General features: G+C 37.7%; 1 protein-coding gene across 2 annotated transcripts in view; it reads right to left on the reverse strand.

Moving 5' to 3' along the window:
* Positions 1-20,184, reverse strand: part of RNF13 (ring finger protein 13) — a 44,895-nt gene that overhangs the window by 9,331 nt on the left and 15,380 nt on the right. For both annotated transcript variants that reach the window (XM_072868801.1, XM_072868800.1), the window contains 4 exons: positions 15,464-15,551; positions 13,528-13,618; positions 12,048-12,153; positions 7,077-7,170 (listed from right to left, as the gene is read on the reverse strand). In XM_072868801.1, coding sequence (XP_072724902.1) covers positions 7,077-7,170; positions 12,048-12,153; positions 13,528-13,618; positions 15,464-15,551 — 379 coding nt within the window. The remainder of the gene's footprint in view (positions 1-7,076; positions 7,171-12,047; positions 12,154-13,527; positions 13,619-15,463; positions 15,552-20,184) is intronic.

The following is a 20,184-nucleotide window of genomic DNA, read 5'->3' on the forward strand; positions in this document are numbered from 1 at the left end:
TCATTAACTATGTAACAATATACTTTGCCGAGAAAAATAAACTTTCTTTGCAGATGTAAAAAAAAAAATCTTAAGCATTTTTAATTCAAAAATGCAGAAAACGGTCAAATAAATGCAGCGTAACAGCTTTTCCCATTTAGTCTGTAAACAATCTTTAACTTGCATGATTAGTCTTGATCATGTTTAAATACTTTCTCATTAAAAAAAAATCATAAAAAACAAACCAAAGAATTACAGGAGTAGCCTAATAGCATTCATATATTCATACAGAAGTAACTGTAGCTTCAGCTTTTAAATAAGGACATGGCTTACATTCCACATTACCAGAAGAGAAGGCAAGTACTCCTCAGCCTTGATTCAGGATTTTTGCAAGCCTTTTTCAGATGTTAACAAAAGTGAGCTAAGAACTGAGCCAGCTCATTAACAATAGGGCTGTTTAATTTATCTGAATTTGTGTTTAGACGCATTATTAGTGGGTGCCTTTTGCATCATTCCAATGTCAAAATACCATTGACTATGATGTAAAACATCAAAATAATACCGGATTGATTTTTGTAGTTCAGAGAATTATTTTACTATAGAATCCCATATTGTTGTGCACACAATTCTCTGAAGTCTATAGCAACTAACATTCTGTAGACTTAAAAATGTTCAGTATAAAGCGTGTTCGCTGAAATAGTTCTATTCTGGGCTTTTCTAAAGGTGCTGTCAATTTTTTTAAAAATACATACAACACCTGGTGTTGTTTTATCTAGAATCTCTCTTCTACAGGGTGGAAAATATGGAATAGGATCTTACCCAGAATCATGACTGTCATGTGTTGCTGTTCTGCTAAAATGATTTTTTTTTTCTTAAGGACTTCAACACTTCAGAAGTACTACACACAAAATTGAAACTTGGCATCTATTGGAGATGAAAACAGAAGCAACATAATAGCATTTGAAGGGCTATCCACTGTGGTACTAGGTAAGGTATATATTTGGAAGGTGGTAAGGGAAGCCTACTTGCATACAATTCCTTTCTTGCCTCATTCATAAGGCTTGCTCTTGTATTCCCTGTGCAACCTAAACTCCCCAAATAAGCAAAGGAATGCAAAATGAGCCCTCATTTTACCAAAATATTGGTTACACCTGATTTCTCATATTTTATGATGGCCATGACAGAATTTCTACTGAATCTATCTTTTGCCTGTGCCTAACACTTCCACTTTAAAAGAAAAAAACAGAACAAAAACTTGTAACCATCCTCCCTTCCAAAGGTAAAAACCCAATAAAATATTTTAAACAGTACTCAATTACATAGCAGATACAAAACCAAGGCACATAAGAGATCCTTAGAAGGCAAGTTCTTCACATTATTAAAAGGATTTATCTATTTGTGTGTGTAAAATAGATGCTAAAAACTATTCACACCTACATAATAACAGACGGATCTCTAATGCAGTAAGGTCTTGTGTTACCTACTACCCAACTTCTGCATTATTACAGATAACACTAAATAAACCAGCCATCCAGCAGTAGGGGTACAATTAACAAAGACACAGCAAACTATTTAAATTACAGGTTTGCTAAAGCTAGTGGTTTGACAGGGAAAAAAGAGAGGCAAGACCGCAGAGATAAGTGAAGAAGCACATATGCAATGTGCTCCACTATCAGCAAAGGTAAGTTACGGGGATTAGTACATATGCATAAATCACATTGCTTTCATTACAAACCAGAAAGGCAATAAAAGGAAGATTAATGAAAACAAAACCAAAAAACCCCAACCAAACAAACCAACCAAACAAAAAAAACCACACCACAAAAAAATCATAGTATTGATAGAGCATTGTAAATTAAGTATTCAATTTCCACAAGAGCACTGCAAAGTAGTAAATATTCTCAATCCTACTTTATAGGGATGGAAAACAAAGCAGACAGAATTCTAATTATTTTTTCTTGGTACGCAGTAAATCGGAGCAGAAGTTGTAACTCAGGACCTGCTGGTTCATAGGTCTATTCTCCAAATAACAGAAATCCATGATTAAAACCAAATTCTCATCTGTTTCCCAAAAGATAAATTCCAAGGGCTTCTGTGGTGGCACAGAAAGTCTGTGAAATGTGGTTCATGTTACTTTTGTTAATATATATCATTCAACATAAAGGCAAAGCTGATGACCGCCACTGGAAAATAACACTGCTGTAATTTGGCATTTCAGAAAATAAGCACAGTGGACATGAGAACCACTTATAAACACAGTTTTCCTGACAGTTAACATACAACCACTGGAGAAGATAAAGGGAAAGCAGGAGAGAGGAAAAAACCTCATGGGCAGGTAGGAAAAGTCAGAGAGATTAAATGGAGTCCATCACTGCCAGACCTACATCACTGAAGTATGAGTTTTCATCTAATGTCACACAGTGAAGAATTTCAGCTACAGCTTTTTAAAAAAATTACTTCCTCTTTTGCTATGACATTCCTTCCCTCTGTTGTTTCTATTAGTCAAACCATGTTTATGGATCAATTATAATCACCACATTATTACCATGTTCAACACAGAAATGAATGTTAACTATCAGTCAGCACTGTCAAGGGCATCATATCTCAGAGAAAAAAAAAACAACGTTCAAATACAGCTGTCTCTTTTTCCCCACTAGTCGTTCAACATGTATAAGAAAGTCCTGAAAAACGCTAGCACACTGTTCTCAAGTAGGCTTATCTCACTAAGGCATTCCCTGGCAAATGAACAGCAGCACATTTGGAAAGAAATGACGCCGTGGTAAAGCATCGCATCCATTTCTAGGCCAGGTAAATACAGATAGAAAGTTTTCTCGGTAAGGCCAACGCTGAAGTTCTCAACCACGGCGGCCACGGATCCCTCCGACAGCATATTGGCGAACTACCACAAAGATACTTCTCTGGCTCTTGTCAAGGCCCCGTATCCCGGCCTACCTCACCCAACTTCGCAGCCCCGTCTTCCATTGCACAGTAACTTGCAACAAGCCTCAGCCCAACTGCTTCACCTGCACCCACTGGATCCATCAACTGCAGTCCATCTCCTACATTCCTCCAGCAGGTCATCACACAAATTAATTAACGTCATTACCCAGATTCTTGCTCTCATCGTGGCTTGGGGAAGGGAGGCAAGCCCACGCAGCAGCCAGGACAGAAACGCCAGCCCTCCTCAGAGCTGAGACCTGTCCGATTTCTGTGAACCCTCCAGCCTCCTTGACTAGTCTCCAAGTTGGTTTCACCTCCTTGACTAGTCTCCAAGTTGGTTTCACCTCCTTGACTACACGCCCCTCAAAGAACAGAAGATTTACTTCTAAAAAGGGACGCTTTGCAGACATCTTTTTCTCAAATACCCATTACTGTATTTTAGAAGCTGGCCCACAACCACCAAAAATCGGGGGAAAAAAGAAGTATGGAAACTGTTGCAAAATAAAGTATCTTGCCTAAATAAACTGTGTATGAAAAGTCTTTAGTAAGCAAAATTATCTTCTAACTACTTGGCACATATAAATTAAAAAAAAATGTTTTCAGAAACACAGAATTACCCATCCACATATGTGTGGACTTGTGAACAATGAAAAATGCAAAAATAAAACTGCCAAGACACTGGTAGACCTTATGACTTGTTTTCTCTATTAGACCATAACTGTGCTGTGCAGTCAAGCAGATGGGTCAGTAATGAACAGGAATTAGATCAGTTATAATCCCATTTATATAATTCCCATGCAGGGGAAAAAAAAAAAAATCCGTTTAGGAATACACAGTAAACTGCAGAACTGCACTTACTCTGGAGCAGATTTTTAAAAGGCATTGAGATACATCTATTTCCCACCATTGCCCAATCATATGTATCAGTCTGCATATAAAGATAAGTACACAAAAATTCAATACACATGATACTTAAAAATATGTATTTGCTTAAAATGACACATACTCTTACAGCTTCTTATTTGTCACATATGGTGGGGCTTTTTTCTATATTTTTTCTAAGCTATTATTCTTCAGAGTATTCAGATTTTCTAATGATCAAATTACAGGCACATTAAATGGATTTGTCCTTTTTGCGGTGTTCACTTTTGTTATAAAGATGTCATACAAAAGGGATCTACTCCCACTGACTTTTGTATGACCAAAATGTAATCCATTTTGTAAGGAACCATAACACAACTGCCCCAAAACTCTTCCAGTGCAGAAAACAGATTTTGATACAGCGTACATTGCATTCTGTGGAATTATTCAAAGGTGAGGCATGTTGATTAGGACTTGGCAAAGACAGTGAATGCCACATCTTTTGTTACTGCATGCTCTACTCATTACAGCAATGCTAAGTGCCTGATCTAAAGCCTACTGAAATTAGTAAATAATTCCCATGCGTTAAGTGGTATTTGACTCAAATCCTATTTAGAGATGATTCATGTATTTTCTGTGTTAACAATTCTTTAGGTATGTTGTGCAATCACCCCTATAGAACAATCATCTTCATTACATCATCATTTGCCTAACAACCTATTAAATTCTAGAAATCCACTAACACCAGCTTTCCCTTAAAAACCCTTTTACAGTGCAGTGAAACCATTTATTAGGCAGTGATTCATGACACAAAAAGCAGTGCGAGAAAGGGAAGAACCAGTAGCTATGGTGTCTTAGCTTCAGTATTTGACTAACGTTTCAATCTGTTTCAGTATGAACAGATTTTTGGAGACAAAAGAAAATCCAGCATTCCTAAAAACAGAATTACAGTCCACAGCAGTTACTTTCACCTATCCTTCCGAAGCAAAAGGTAAGATTGTTTGCGTATATCATCAAGAAGACTGAAGTGAATGGATTTTGCAATAATGTCTTGAGAAATCCTATCTTTCACAAAGCAGCATGAAATAATATATTTTTATTGTAGTTGCCAAAGGTAACATACTGCAAGTACTGGGTCAAATTTTGTCCTTTTAGTAAAAGGACTTAGAGAAAGTAATGTAAAGGATTAATTTCACAGCAGCAGAACCAAAGTGATCATTCACTTAAAGAAACTGAAGCCTTAGTTGAAAAAATAAGCTTTCTGTTCTGTTTTTCCTAAGCCACTGAATGCAGCAGATACCTGGACATTTACAGCCAGGTTTACTTTACAATGACTGACTGAGCTCCAAACAATTCATATTGTGTAAGATTCAGCAAAAGCAAAGAGAAAGGAGAATGAGGAAAACAGCAATAAGATATTTTCATACACTGGCTACTTAGTCATGCAATTCTAAGACAGTTACTAGAGGTGCACACAATTAACTGAAAAAGACATTAACTGACTTTCTTGAAGCAACTTTTTCCTTGCAAATTTCTCTTCAAAGTACAACATAATTTACTTTGTATTTTTATTCTAATTAGATTTCATAGGGAATCGGTAAGAGGAAACAAAATTAATATTAGCTTTATTGGCTTAAGATAATTTTTTAGAGTTACTTTAAATCCATAGCAATAGGTCATTATAGCAAGGTTCAGTCAACCCTGCAGAGGAAAACACTATTTTTTTTCCTTTTTTTTTTCCTATGAGGCTGACTAACATTGCACAAATACCGTATCCGCTCAAATTGAACATCTGCTTTGCACAAAGTGAGAGCAATGTCATTAATAATGCAGGCTGGCTTTATCAAGGGCAAAGAACAGTAAGTGGTTCTATCCTTGAATGCAGGCATATCCCCTAACATGGTCTTTGTGCCAATACATTCTCTACTGACACATGTTATGTAGTAATCAATCATTTCAATTAAGTACTTTTTCCACCTTTTCTTCTCATACCTTGCAATAGCTTGTATGAATGAACAAACAGATGGCAAAATGGTAACACATTTAAAAAACAAAATGGAGAAGAAAAGTAGCAGATTTTTTTCTATTTTTAAGGAGTAGGACTCCTTAAAACTCCTCTCAACAGAGAAGGACTTATGGCAGCTTCTCTATTTCATTGAATAAAGTAACTTAACTACAGCTTGTCATTAGAGCTTGCATAAAATTAATCACTACAAAGAATGACAACAGCAAGTATTTTGGCATTAAATTTGAATTGCTCTTGCCCTCACAGAAGTATTGCGCTTGAATGAAAGGACCACTCCTCTGGAAAAGGAGATAAACTATATCCACAAGATAGTTTTGTTTTTACAGATTCTACAATGTCAGGCAACTTAACATGCCACTAGTATTTAATCAATTTCCAGACAAATAATCATAGAATGGTTCGGGTTGGAAGGGACCTTTAAAGGTCATCTAGTCCAACCCCCCTGCCATGAGCAGGGCCATCTTCAACTAGATCAGGTTGCTCAGAGTCCTGTCCAACCTGACCTTGAATGTTGCCAGGGATGGGGCATCTGCCACCTCTCTGGGCAACCTGGGCCAGGGTTTCACCACCCTCAGCATAAAAAATTTCTTCCTTATATCTAGTCTGAGTCTACCCTCTTTTCGTTTAAAACCATTACCCCTTGTCCTATCTTAACAGGCCCTGCTAAAAAGTTTGTCCCCGTGTTTCTTATAGGCCCCCTTTAAGTACTGAAAGGCTGCAGTAAGGTCTCCCCGGAGCCTTCTCTTCTCCAGGCGGAACAACCCCAACTCTCTCAGCCTGTCCTCACAGGAGAGGTGTTTCACCCCTCTGATAATTTTTGTGGCCTCCCCTGGACCCGCTCCAGCAGGTCCATGTCTTTCTTGTACTGAGGACTCCAGAGCTGGATGCAGTACTGCAGGCGGGGGTTCCAAATAATGGAAATAATGCATCACAGTGACTGACTGCTGTGGTCACTGTTAATGAGAGCGCCACAAGGAAGTTTTGTGGAATTTCTGTACTGATTTTGTGGTATATTAAGCAACATTTTAATTCTCAGCCTCAGTCTGCATATGGTGTCTGCTCTGCTTCCATTAAAGAAATGTTAGAACTCCTCTATTTCAGTGAGAACAGGGTCAAGTCAAATTTTTTGTGTGCTTGCACTCCAAACTCTACTATCTATTTCAAGCATACTCAGAATTATCTCCGGAACTACAAACCCCCTCAATTTAGAGGTTTTTTGGTGTTAAAAACAATGGGGTCTAATTAGTTAGACAAAGAATGATCCACTTGCCTTTCTTAAATTTATGTACAGGAAGTTTCTTAAGCTGATCCTTCCTAAGCCGATTCCTTCTTGCTCTGTGTCTGTCTTGCACAAATTTTGTGATCTGGAAACAGACATAAGTAAGACAACATGAACAGTAAGTTAAAACAATAAAAGAAAAATAAAAGTTTTGATTTACAAGTCTTCACAGTAAGTCAGTCAAAAGGGAAGCCCAGTTCAAATTGAATCACCTCTTCCCTTGCCCAGACTCAAGATGTAGTTTCTAGACGTAGTTTGGGGACGAGTAAAGGGGTTACTTGCTTCAAGCCATAGGTACGTGCTGTCTTCAACTATACTAAAGGTTCTGTTTCCATTTTCTTAATCATCCCTAATGCTATTTCTGTTCAGTTTCTAATTCTAGCATCTGTGGTATGACATTCTTTTCCAAATATGATGACAAACAAACAAACAAAATTACCTTAACCAAAGCATACGCACTAACAAGTCTTTTGAAATCTGCAGAGGTGCTCTACACCTACCTACGCTGTGGATAAGGTAAACACCAAGAGAGTATTAATGTTATAAACACCATTAATATCTCTCACTTTAGGAATCCCTGAAAGGCATTGATATACTTCACAACAGATACATACATTCATACTTTTTTAAAAATAATGTTATGGACAAATATTGTTAGGACCATTTGAAACTGTAATTGGTTTTGGCAAAATAAAATTTATTTATCCTTCTGCATCACACCTGGCTTCACTTTTTAAGCATGTTTGGATCTAAATGGTTCGTTCGGACTCTTTTTACCCCAGCTAAACAATGAGCTGTATGCATAAACTGCAGTTTTTCTGCTGTAATTCAGGTACTTAGTAACAATCAGAGAGTCTCACATTCATTTCTTAGTTAAAAACAAGATTTCCTGAAAGAAGCAGGGCCGAAACCACAAATGAATGAGGACTAAATCCAACCTGGAACCTCCCTGGGATCAAGTTCACTGCACCAATTAATTGTCCAGTGCTCTAATCTATCAAGATCTCTCTGTTAAGGCCTCTCTACGCTCAACAGAATCAACGTCTCCTAATTTAGTATCATTGGCAAACTCAGTGTGCACTCAACTCCTGTGTCCACGTCATTGACAGAGCTATTGAAAAGAACTGCCGTGAAGCTGAACCCTGATGAACACCACTAGTGACTGGCTGGCAGCCAGATGTTACCCCATTTACTACAACTCTTTGAGCCTAACCCTTCAGGCAACTGCTCTCCCATTGTACTGTGTACGTGTCTAGCTTTATAGTGGCCATTTTGTCCAGGATACTGTAAAAGACAGTATCAAAAGCTTTGCTAAAAAACAAACGAACCCAAAAAACCACAACTCCACACATCCATTGCCTTCCCTTCATCCATTAGGTGGGTAACCTTCTTATAAAAGGGTATTAAGTTAGTAAGGACTGACTTTCCCTTCATGAACCCACGTGAGCTTTGACCAATGACCGCATTGTCTTTCAAGTGTTTTTCAAGAACTCCCAGAATAATTTTCTCTGTAATTTTACCAGGCAATGAAGCGAGACTGACAGGCCTATAACTACCAGGACCTTCCTTTTTCATCTTCCTGAAAACAGGGCAAATAACATTTACTAGGTTCAAGTCAACTGGGACCTCTCCAAATTCCCAAGACTGTTGACAAATAACTGAAAGAGGTCTCACAGTAACATCAGCCAACTCTTTCAGTACCCTGGGATGAACCCCATCGGGCCCCACAGACTTATGTGCATTCAATTGCAGCAGCAAATCCCGTACAAGTTCAAAGTCAACTGGGAGCTTATCACTCCCCCAGTTGCAGTCCTCCAACCCAGGGCTCCGGGGGTCCCAGGGCCCTTCATTGGTGTTAAAAAAAGACAACACCATCCACTTTATTAGTTTTTCCTCCAATCCTTACCCAGAGGCTCTCAGCCAATTCATCCCCAACGGCAAGTACCGCACAGTCCAACCCCTCCTTCACATAGAGTGCTACCCCTCGCCCCAGAGCCTGTACCTGTCCATCACAGCACTCCAGTCGCAGGACTCTTCCCACTAAGTCTCCCTTCTGCCAACGATGTTGTAGCTCTGAGAGTGAGCCAAAGCTTCTAGTTCCTCTTGCTTATTCCTCATACCACGTGCATTAGCGTGCACACATTTCTGATGTGCCCCAGCGTACTCAGTACGTCGCGAAGCAGAGTGAAAGCCCTCACCAGCACACCGTCCTCAAGCATTGTCATGCTGCCCCACAGCTTATCACTAGCGAGCCTCATTTTATCCTGTCCCCCCTTTGAACCTGTGCTACGCTCTGGAAAACACTTGCAAACACCTCTCCCTTTTTTTTCCTCTCACAGTTTAACATAAGCCATGCAGACGGATTTTGGCATTTCCAACATTATATAACCTCTTCTCAAAACCCTCCAAACATCTGTCCCAAATACATAGTATAGGTAACCCTGACTTGCAGACGTACAATATAATCTTCTCCTGGTTCCTGTCTGGTTTTCCTCTACAACGTGATTCTAAGACATGGAAATAACCATTCATCTTAGCACCGACTACCTATTGACTCTAACAGAAGAGAAATTCGGGTCTCTCAAAGCCTTTGCTTTTATAACTGGGACATATTTGGAAAAATAAATCTTAATCATAGTTTACAGACATGCCCTTTTTTACTTCTCCTCACAGTGCATAAGCAAGGAAACTGGAGACGAGTTTCAGAGGAAACTGAAATTTTCCTCACCAAATGTTTATTTCCCCTTCTCATAGCTAATCCTACCTCGCATCTGTTTATTCCTTTTGGATTGTACAGATTGTTCTTCCCTATATATTTTATTTGGAATCTGGAACTCTCAAATTCACACATTATGTAAAAAATTGTTTTAATTCAGAGTATCAGCATGCTGATACAAAAAGACCCAGCTCTTAAAAGGCAAATTTAAAAGAATCAGTATCTATGAAAGACAGTATATTTAGATTGGATGTAATGAATAAAGTTTTTATGATGCGGGTGGTGAGGCACTGGAACAGGTTGCCCAGTGAAGCTGTGGATGCCTCATCACTGGAAGGGTTCAAGGTCAGGTTGGATGGGGCTTTGAGCAACCTGGTCTAGCGAAAGATGTCCCTGCTGAAGGGGGGGGGGCGGAGGAGGGAGGGGGGTGGACAAGATGATTTTTAGAGGTCCCTTCTGACCCAAACCGTTCTGTGATTCTACGTCTTCTGCTAAGAGAACTCACTTATGCCCCAAAGACAAACACTTTATGAATTTGTTTAGCTCGCTCCTATAATACTTGTAATGACACTTTTGATGCAGAAAACTGCTGTTTTCACAGTGAGGGAAACACTTGCAATTCTCAGGAGAGGTGGCCTTTCAGTGGGATTAGCCTTGTGTTTGTTACATAACTCTAGTTCCTTGCTAAAGTGACTGGTGCAAATTAGTCTGTAATTTAGTTCGTTTCTTGACCTGAAGATGATAGCACTGAAGTCCAAAAGGAATTTTTGCAACTAACTTAACATCATCTAAAAACAAAAGCAGCTGAACTAGTGAAAAACTCTGAAGCAAAATATGAAGAAATATCCTGGGAGTAAAAAATGCCTCTTTTACTTCTGAATTTCTACAGCGGTTGTCACGATAAGAGTCAAGCTCACACTCCTCATGATTGTAGTTTTCACGTGCCCCCTCCTTCATTAGTTTTCTCTTCAATGGTAACCTTCTAAATCGCTTTTAAATAAGAGACCCCCTAACTATTCTTATTGCCTTTCTCTTCATTCTCTAATTAGTATCTTTCTGAAAAATGACGGATCAGTGCTTCGTACCACATTTTAACAGGGTGCAAAGCCAGTACTTACGATTTTCAAAATGATACTACAGTCCCTTTCACAGCCTTCTTCATTGCATTTCTTAGATAACCAATATTTTGTCTGAATTTTCAACTTAGGTGCACTATAAGCAGATTATTAGTGAAGCTCAAGCTGGAATACTGATGGTCTCAGAACAACAGATGTTCACAGAATATTATCCCTGGTGACTGCTCTCCTTTAGAAATACCATCTCTCCTTATCTCAAACCGCTGACCTTCAGGACACAGTGATAAGGCTACACATTCACCTAATTAACTGAGACAAAGTCCTCTATGATCAAGGTTATCACCAGAAGGTCAGACAAAGCACTGGTTACATCGTCTCTAGTCGATCACTTTTGCTTTGTTTTCAGAGAGCTGCTGCAATTTTGATTGTGCCAAATGTGCCCAGGATTGTCAATGAAATATATAACTTGCAGTGCAAAAAACACTAACACAGAAAGAAATATTTTAAGAAAATGTTATAGAACAGTTGATGCATTACTTGATTTTTATCAAAAGGTAAAATAATACATTGGTCAGAGACCAGCAGAGATTCCAAAAAGTGGGATGCTAAGTATTCTGAAATATATAGTTGTGCTATTTTCCCTTTTATAGGAGATGTGCCCAACTGAGAACCTCTATAGGCAACGTATATGCTGTAAGATATATGCTATATGCTGTAACAGGTTCTGAGCTTGCTGACCGATTACTACACCTGCAGTAAAAAATGGTGAGACCTGCATTGTGGAACAGTGGGACTAATGTTTATTAAGCAGTACGAGTTTGGTAAGGCGGTAACACCCTCAGTGCACGAGAGCACAAGGACAGGTCATTCTTTATAGGGCAGAAAGGAAAGCACTTGTGCAGTGGAAGAGTAGCCATGAGGACAATTCTTTGTAAGTAGTTATAAGCCAGGTAGAACATCCTAAGGGCTCCTAATATCCCTTTGCCAAAATTCTGCACCTGTTTATGGCACTGAGAAAATAAAGGATTACAGGTAAGCATGGTACAGGTATGTACAGTACACAAAGCTTTCGCTGTTCCTTTACTGTATCCCTTCCTTTAACTTAAGTAAGTGACAGTTCTATGATGACCTGTTTGAAAGAAAAAAAACTTATTAAAAGAAGGAACTTACCATAAATATGACTATGAGAATAAGACAGATCCCTACTATTATTAGGAAAGGGATTAAGTAGTACTCCAAAGGAAGACTGAACTCTGGGATTAACACAACATGGCCACTGTGGGGAGAAAAAGATAACACTTTTAAATAGGTTAGAATTCAATGAACAATGAATGAAAGAATAAATACAATGAAAAAACCCATTAAACTAAAAGGTTATCTCTAGACACACTAAAGGAATACCTACCTGTGCGCAACAACATAGAAAATTCAGCTGATATCCACATAATGTAAAGCCAATTAAATAAAAGGATAAAACAATGTTTCTTAGAACATTTTGGAGGTAAAACTACTTACTGACTTCAATCATAAATAAATCTAAAGCAACTAGGAAAATAACCCCATAGCTGCTTTGATAGCAGAATGAGAAAAATACAACATGACTATCAAAAGATACTGTGAAATCATTCTTATTTACTAAAGCATTTTGAGTTATAGAGGAGGTTCAGTTTCAAATCATGAAGCATGGTAAAGTGCACCCTTTGTCCTCTGGAGAGTCAATAAATTACAGTACAGTAACCAAAAATCTTCCTAGAGAACCCGATACGGATGCTGGCAACTGGATATCAGAATGCTGGTGTTTATTGATACTTAAGGAAGTAAAATCCCATTATTATTCTGTGGGCACAAGCAGTCAGAAACACCTGGGAAGGTACAATGTATAAAAGTGTTAGTAGGTCTATAACTACTACTCATGCGGAGCCACACTTTATTTATCAAGCAGTTTCATCAGCAAGGTGTCTACTTAAGAATGACACAATCTAGTTCTTCTGATTAATTTAGTGAAAGGACATCAGAGAGACCAGAAGAAGCAAGATCATTAGACTAATAATACGAAACACACCTCCTTTTCCATCCTATTCAAGATATATATTTTAAGCACTTTGTTCTCACAATGCTTTTCTTTTTGAAGTTTTAAACTTAAAAGCAGAACAGAAGCAGTGCAAACCTAATCACGCATCCTGATAGAATCATCTTAAATGCATCCTGCAGATTCACCTAGCATAGGAAGTTATCTCTGACTTGTTCTAGATCTATTAATAAAGGATGATTTTTTTTTTTAATTTAAAGACCAGCATCTGACTTCAATGGGAACTGACATACATTGTAAAAAGAACACACCCTTAGATCTGAAATACACATGCTCTCACACACATTTCAATGACTCCTGGATCATTAGCTAAACTCATATGTTTAATGCTATGTGAAAACGAAAGGAGAAACATTTGATAAATATATGGTAACCCTCTTGTAAGAAAGCAATTTGTATTAATTTTTAAAATGCTTTCTGCACACTGCTCTCAGACACAAGGTTTCACCTGGAATACCTATAGCCTCTGTCATCACAACATCCTATTTTAAAGCCATAAATATTAAAAAGAGGCAATGACTTAATGCAAGGAATAACGCAGCTGCATGTGAGGTAACTTACCCCTTTTCGTAAGTAAATTCTTCTTTAAGAGAATTAGCTGACGTCTCGCCAATAAAGACAGAAGGAATGTCAATCTTCTTTAAAACCTCAACTGTATTAAAAAAGCAGGAAAATAAAACTATTAGTATGCGGACACTCTATGGGCACTCTTAAGACATAAGACTTGAACACTGGGAGACTATCACAACATGAAGACATATTTTAACATAATGACATATAGAATGATGCACATGCATGCTACATCTTTATGTCATCTAAGAAGTTGTATTATTTTTCCTACCAAATATCTAGGGACTTTATCGCAGGTATAGAAATCAAAATTCTTAATGGAATATTTAAAAGGAGCATAAAAACAAAAATATTTGACAAAAAGAGAGGTATCACCAGAGTAAGTTTAACCAGAACATCATTCTTACTCAGAGACTTGATAAAGCAACACAGCTCCATTGATTTCCAGAATTTCTGGCAACTTATATGATTTTGTGATCTGGTACTGTAAATTTTAATTAATCTTTCTTCCCTCCTTTTTACCCCAAACATAAATGAACACACTGGAAACAGCAGTGGCTAGAAAAGGTCAAAAGGAAGAAAGAAGAGAATGAACAAATCCTACATCTTTATTTCAGTCTCAAGAAACTGGATGGAACCGTCTTCCCCTTCTCTGCTTACTAGTGAAGGTAATAATAAGCTCAACAGATGCACACAAATGAAAAATTATTGAAAGATAGATCCCATATTCTAGAAAGCCTTCTCCTCTGCTTCACTTTATATTGATTTGCGCCGCTGACTTATGCTTCACATTTAAGGGTCAAAGTATCTCGAGTTTAGTCAATACCAAAGCATTCAGGTTCCCCAAGGCAAAAGCATACATGGCTTAACATCACCTCCCACTACCCGAATCTGCATTTGTTGTGAACTTGTTCTACATTTTGATTTCTAAGTGAAACCTGAAAATAAGATTCACTTGGGTTGGGAATTCATTAAAACCACTTTCAGGTAGCTTTCTGGGCTACCCAGCTGCCATTTAGTGTGCTGAAAGTTCACTTCCTAGTTTACTCAATGGTGTTTCTGTTTGGAAAGACTTTTTTTGTTCTCATTTATGTTCTTGTTCCATATTGAGCAAGCTCAAAAACTGGACAAAATAAAGAAATGCCACAAAAAGTCGTAACAGCACTATAGACAAAAACCACATACCATAAAACAAAACCAACATTTTGACTAGATTACAAGGTGTTCTGAACATATTCACTCCATGAAAGGTTAAAATTGGAACAGCTAGCATCAGAATCAATCAGAAAATGGCACACCGGTCTCTAAACATTCTTCTTCCAACTAAAAATACGTACATGTAATATGTGTTCATATGAAATTAGAATCCATTCGTCCAAAGGAACAGAAAAACATACAGAACAGTGCAACAACAAAATGGAACCACTAACAAATATGAAAAAGTCACATTTTAAAGTTTCATTTTAAAGATTTCCTTCCAAAAGAGTACAGTTTTTCACTTTTCCTGTATTTCTACTTAATTAACAACACATCTGCAATTTTCCATATCAGTCACATAAATCTATCTCATAAATTTAACCATTTAACCCAGAACAGTTGAACTAAAATTTAAAGGAAAAGCAAAAGAAACACTCGGGGAATGTACAAACTTAATGCCACAAATAATACACAAGTATACATATATGTTCTTATACAAACATCTCCCATTTTAAAATGTTAAAAGCAGGAGGATTTTGCTGGTTGGGGTGCGTTTTTTTCTGGGGTTTTTTGGTGGTGGTGGTGGTTTTGTTGTTCTGGGGTTTGTTTTGTTGGTTTTTTTTCTTTAAGTGCGAGTTCATCATAATACTTTATACTGATTTTAATACTGTACACTCTAGTGAGTGAAATGATTTTCAAACAGGAGAGAAGAAGTGATACCTGTACTTACTGTCGTTGGATCCCATGCTTATGAGGTCATCAGAATCAACATTGTGAACTATAGCTGCCTTGTATCCAGCCCTCTGTGCATTTAAAACCTGTAAGCCATACAAAATACTTATTAGCAAGTCTACTGCTTCAAAATACAGTAACCTGTCTGTCCTCTCTAAGACAAGGTACACTTTCAGGAAGTCATAAATATTAGCACATCATCATTTGCACTTATAAAACAAGTGTCAACTTTCAAAATAAAATCATATAATTATTCTTATACTCATGTAATTATGTTATTTTTCCAGAAAAATCATTTCATATTGTATGCAGACAGTTTTTACATATATTAAAAACAGGATTAAAAACTTTCTATGGGTAGATAAAAATAATGTTTAATCATAATTGAAAATAAAGGCACTAACTTACTATGCTAAACTAGAAATTACCACTTGATAGCTCATGAAGTCACACGAGTAGTATCTTTTCTGTGCCTTTAGAGATGTAGAAATACCTTAGCTGACAGCCCAGGTATCAGAAGCTTTCTCATGGAAAAGCAAAAAATTATAAATATGGGTGCAAAACTATAAATATATTGTGTACCAGTTATGTTTCTGATACATATCGGCTTTTCTGTCAATACAAGCAAAGCCTAAGGTCCATGTAAATGGCATTTGCTGCAGTGACTATCATTAATGTAAGCATAACTAAGTCACAACTATTCATCTCGGATATTGCTTCTAATGCACCCACGACAGTATAAAAACTCATCACAAGATGCAAAAAGCACTAGAGGACCTTGAGGAACATTTGGGTTTCATTCTGTGTTCAACTCCTATTTAAAACTACGTAATAAGCTTGGCTATAGCTGGATAGACTTGCTCTGAATTGAGCTAATAGGGGACATGGTGATAGCTTTTATGTCCACTTAGATGCATGTATTTAAGACGACTGTAATGCAAATACATATTTATGTAGTGGACAACCAACCAACCATTAAGTACAACTGAACAAAAGATCACAGCTTTAAATACCTTTGAAACTGGAAAACAGTTGCAGCATTCGGCTACTATGGCATCACAACAGCTTTATTACTCAGTCAACACATACCAACTACAGCACCGCTCTTACAAACAAGCATACATACAAACAAATATGGAACCCTGTCCTACACTAATTCACCAAGAAATCACCACCACCTCTCTTTTACAGCAGACTATCATCACCAGATCTGAAAAACCCAGGGGAAAATTCTGGTGCACTTTTTCAAGACCTCTACCCTCAAAGTTAGGAGAAGGGAAAATATATGTATATATACACATACGTACACACACACACTCCCAACTTCTCTTCTTGAGAGACAAACAATAATGAGGAACCTGAGTTGTAAAGCTGGAAAACTTCCACTGATTATTCTACAAAAGGTTCTCTAGGTCAGCCTTGAAATATGAAGCCTTCTTGCATGCTGCATAACAGCAAAAATAGGCAAAAAAGAAAAAATGGCATGAGAATTTTAAATAAAGCAGTCAAAAGTAAGGCAAGGAAAGGATTAAAAGCCTTGAACATCTATCTGAACTTGTGACACCAAATGGCAGTAATGGAGTCATCACGGATAACACACATCGCAAATCACCAAGTGCTGAAACTGAAGAAGGGAATACAAAAGTTCACGGAGTGACCTCAGCTTTAAAGCTCCCTAGTTATCACAGGCTCTTAATCTTCACATCCACATAAATGTGCTATGGTAATTAGGACAGTTTCTATGTAGTATTATTTTTTTGTTGTTTGCTTGTTTTATTTCTTAAACATCATGTCCTGAATAGGCGTTTATTAACTGTCCATTATACACTGAACTATGTCCTTCAGGACAGGTAGTAAATAATTTATATTACTTAAGGAAATGTTTTACTTCCCTACACACTTTTGCCACTTACTTATAACACAGGCCCTTTGTTTAATTACTGGATTATAAAGTGATGCTGTTTGTGTAAACCCACACATAAATATGCCTACAAGATACTCAGCTGACACAGGGTTACTCGAGTAAAGAGTGACATTAACACAATCACAGCCAGGCACCTTCTGCGCAAGCTGCCATGAATAAGCACAGGCTTAACACCATCTAGCTGCCAAAAGCAGTACCAATTGCCTGCTCAATTATATTGCAAAGCTGCAACTTCACTCTCGCTACCCAGGGCCCCAAAGACAAAAACATTAATTGTGCACCAAAACTGAAGCATTAGCCCATTTTTGAGATATATCTAAGCAGGATGGTAAAGCTTCAGGAAGTGATTTCTTATTGCACAGTAACTTTCCACTATAAGAAAATGACAATCAACCCTTTACTCAACAGTTACGTGCCTCCGAGCGCCATCAGTTCAGATTCTCTTCCCATGTTCCTAACAACTATATTCCAAAGAGCAGAACGACATTATTGGAAAATGCAGACACCTTGAGAAATCCCAATATTTAAAATAAATAAATAAATAAATAAATAAATAAATAAATCAGTTTTAGATGTAAACATAAATGCATGGTTGGGAGTTTGGTCAATATTACATCACTACAGAAAATATCCATAGTGCATACATAAAATGATGTAATGTTTAATGATGTATTTGCTGGCTTTTGTGCCTAAAGAGGCAGTTTTAATATAGTGAGGAATCATTTACTTAAATTACATATAATCCCAGGCCATTCTAATAAGCTTTTCCACATGTAGCACAATTTTCTATGATGCTTATTTTGCCAAACAAACCTTTTATGTAGGCAGAAAATATGAGATGCTTCCTACATGATGTCAACAACATATTTCAGAGTCACTGATGACCAGACCCTCAATGTAGGCTTTTTACAAAAAGAAGTTTTGTAATTATGCAGGAGTTGAAAGCACAGCACCACCCTCTCTTGACGAGTCCCTTCCCACACTGATCACCAACACAAACAGCAGTAAAAATCAGTTATAACAAGTGAGAAGACACATTCCAAAAGGCTCTGAACTGCTTCCACTTGCTTCCAGCCTTTACCCTTCTCCTACTGTGACGTAATTTTTCCTGTAAGAAGTCACTAGCTATGCACTTGTATTTGTAGTTTTCAATGTAAAGCAGAAGGAGAGATGGGACTTTCAAATAAACTCCAGTTCTTGTTAAAATCTGCATCCTGTCAGTCTAGTAGCTGATATGTAATATAACTCACATCTCAGTACACGTGCCACTTCCTGGCAGAAACTTCAGGGCAAAATGCTGTAGTATGTATGAAATTATGTAACACAATATTGCAATAGTATTAACAACATAATACAAAAGTGAATTCACTGGCCACTGAGCACATAGATACCCATGCTTGCCTTGGGATTTCTGATCCACTTTCTACTTTGCTTTTTGTCTAACAGAGAAATGTGTGGGAATCCACTTTTCCATGAATATTACATGAAATATAAAACATAACCAAAAAATGCTTACACACAGAGCTAGTGTGACTCAGTCCTTAAAGAACTGACCACGGAAATCCCTCAATGGTAAGGTACAAATCTTCCACTTTCTGCAAGGAACACTCATGGACTGTGTGTGGCAAATCAAGATGTGTAAAATTAAAATACAAGAGTTCACATTTACTAAGTTGACAGCTACGTGGAAAAGCAATTCTGCACGTCTTCCCCCTGCTTGACTCTTGCCTTTAGCTGAGCAGCTTTCCAAAGCTTCTCAGAATCTCAGAATTCTGTGACCAGCAACAGAGATGTGATTTTTCTGGTTTAGTACCAGAGTAAAAAAGCTGACAGCTCAGTCACAATGCCGACTTCTTCAACAAAACAAGTTGTCTTCAGCAAACAAGCATTTGCTGTATTTCTGATTAAAAATATATTCCACTAGAAAAATTCTGGCCTGTTCCTTTAATAGTGTCTTCAGCAGTAATACTGTCACATCAATTTAAGGGCAGCAATTAGATAGGCAAAGAGGACGTGAAAAAGCCAAGTAGTCATTTGCCTCTCCTTTTCCCACTAAGCCATATACACACACGGTGACAGGGTTCACGGTACAAAATATGTGACATTCCCGAGTTTGATGTGAAGGCAGATTGCATGAGCAGTGAGGCTGCCTCTACAGCTGGAATCTGTGAGTAGAATTTACATGTTTAACCACAATGCCACTTAACTGAACATACCACATAGCAGCAAATACAGTTGAGTCTCCTTTTAGTTCATGAAAGTTAACAACGAATTGAAAAGCCCTGTTTTCCTTAAGACGTCCTTTGCTGCCCCATATATCAGGGTCATTTTCAAGAAAACCATATATTCTAGCCAAACACAAATAATTCTGATTTTGTATTTTTAAAATAACACAGAGAATACTCCACTTCAGTTGCAGGTCAAAATTTTTATAATATAAATACTTCATAATATAACATCTAGCTGTTATACCCATTTAAAAAGATTCCCGTCCTGCCACTTGTGCCTGTTGCTACCCGGCAGTGCACTGTCTCCTCTCCCCATCAACCAACTGTGACAGCACCATTGTTCATGGCGTCTCAGTGTGAGCCACAAGAAGATGATCCAGCTATTAAACACAAAAACAAATCAGAAAAGTGGCTTGCAGATTTTGGGTGCTTTTATGTTATCTCCGTTCCCTAATCTCCCCTGTGATCCCTGGCAGCAAAGAGTCTAACTGTCAAGAAAAGCTGATGTTGCTACTGAATGCTTTCCATTATAAAGCTGCAGCATCCGTCATCCTTATTTGCCATGTA

Source organism: Ciconia boyciana, chromosome 7 (assembly GCF_034638445.1).
Source record: "Ciconia boyciana chromosome 7, ASM3463844v1, whole genome shotgun sequence".
In the NCBI taxonomy this organism is placed as follows: domain Eukaryota; kingdom Metazoa; phylum Chordata; class Aves; order Ciconiiformes; family Ciconiidae; genus Ciconia; species Ciconia boyciana.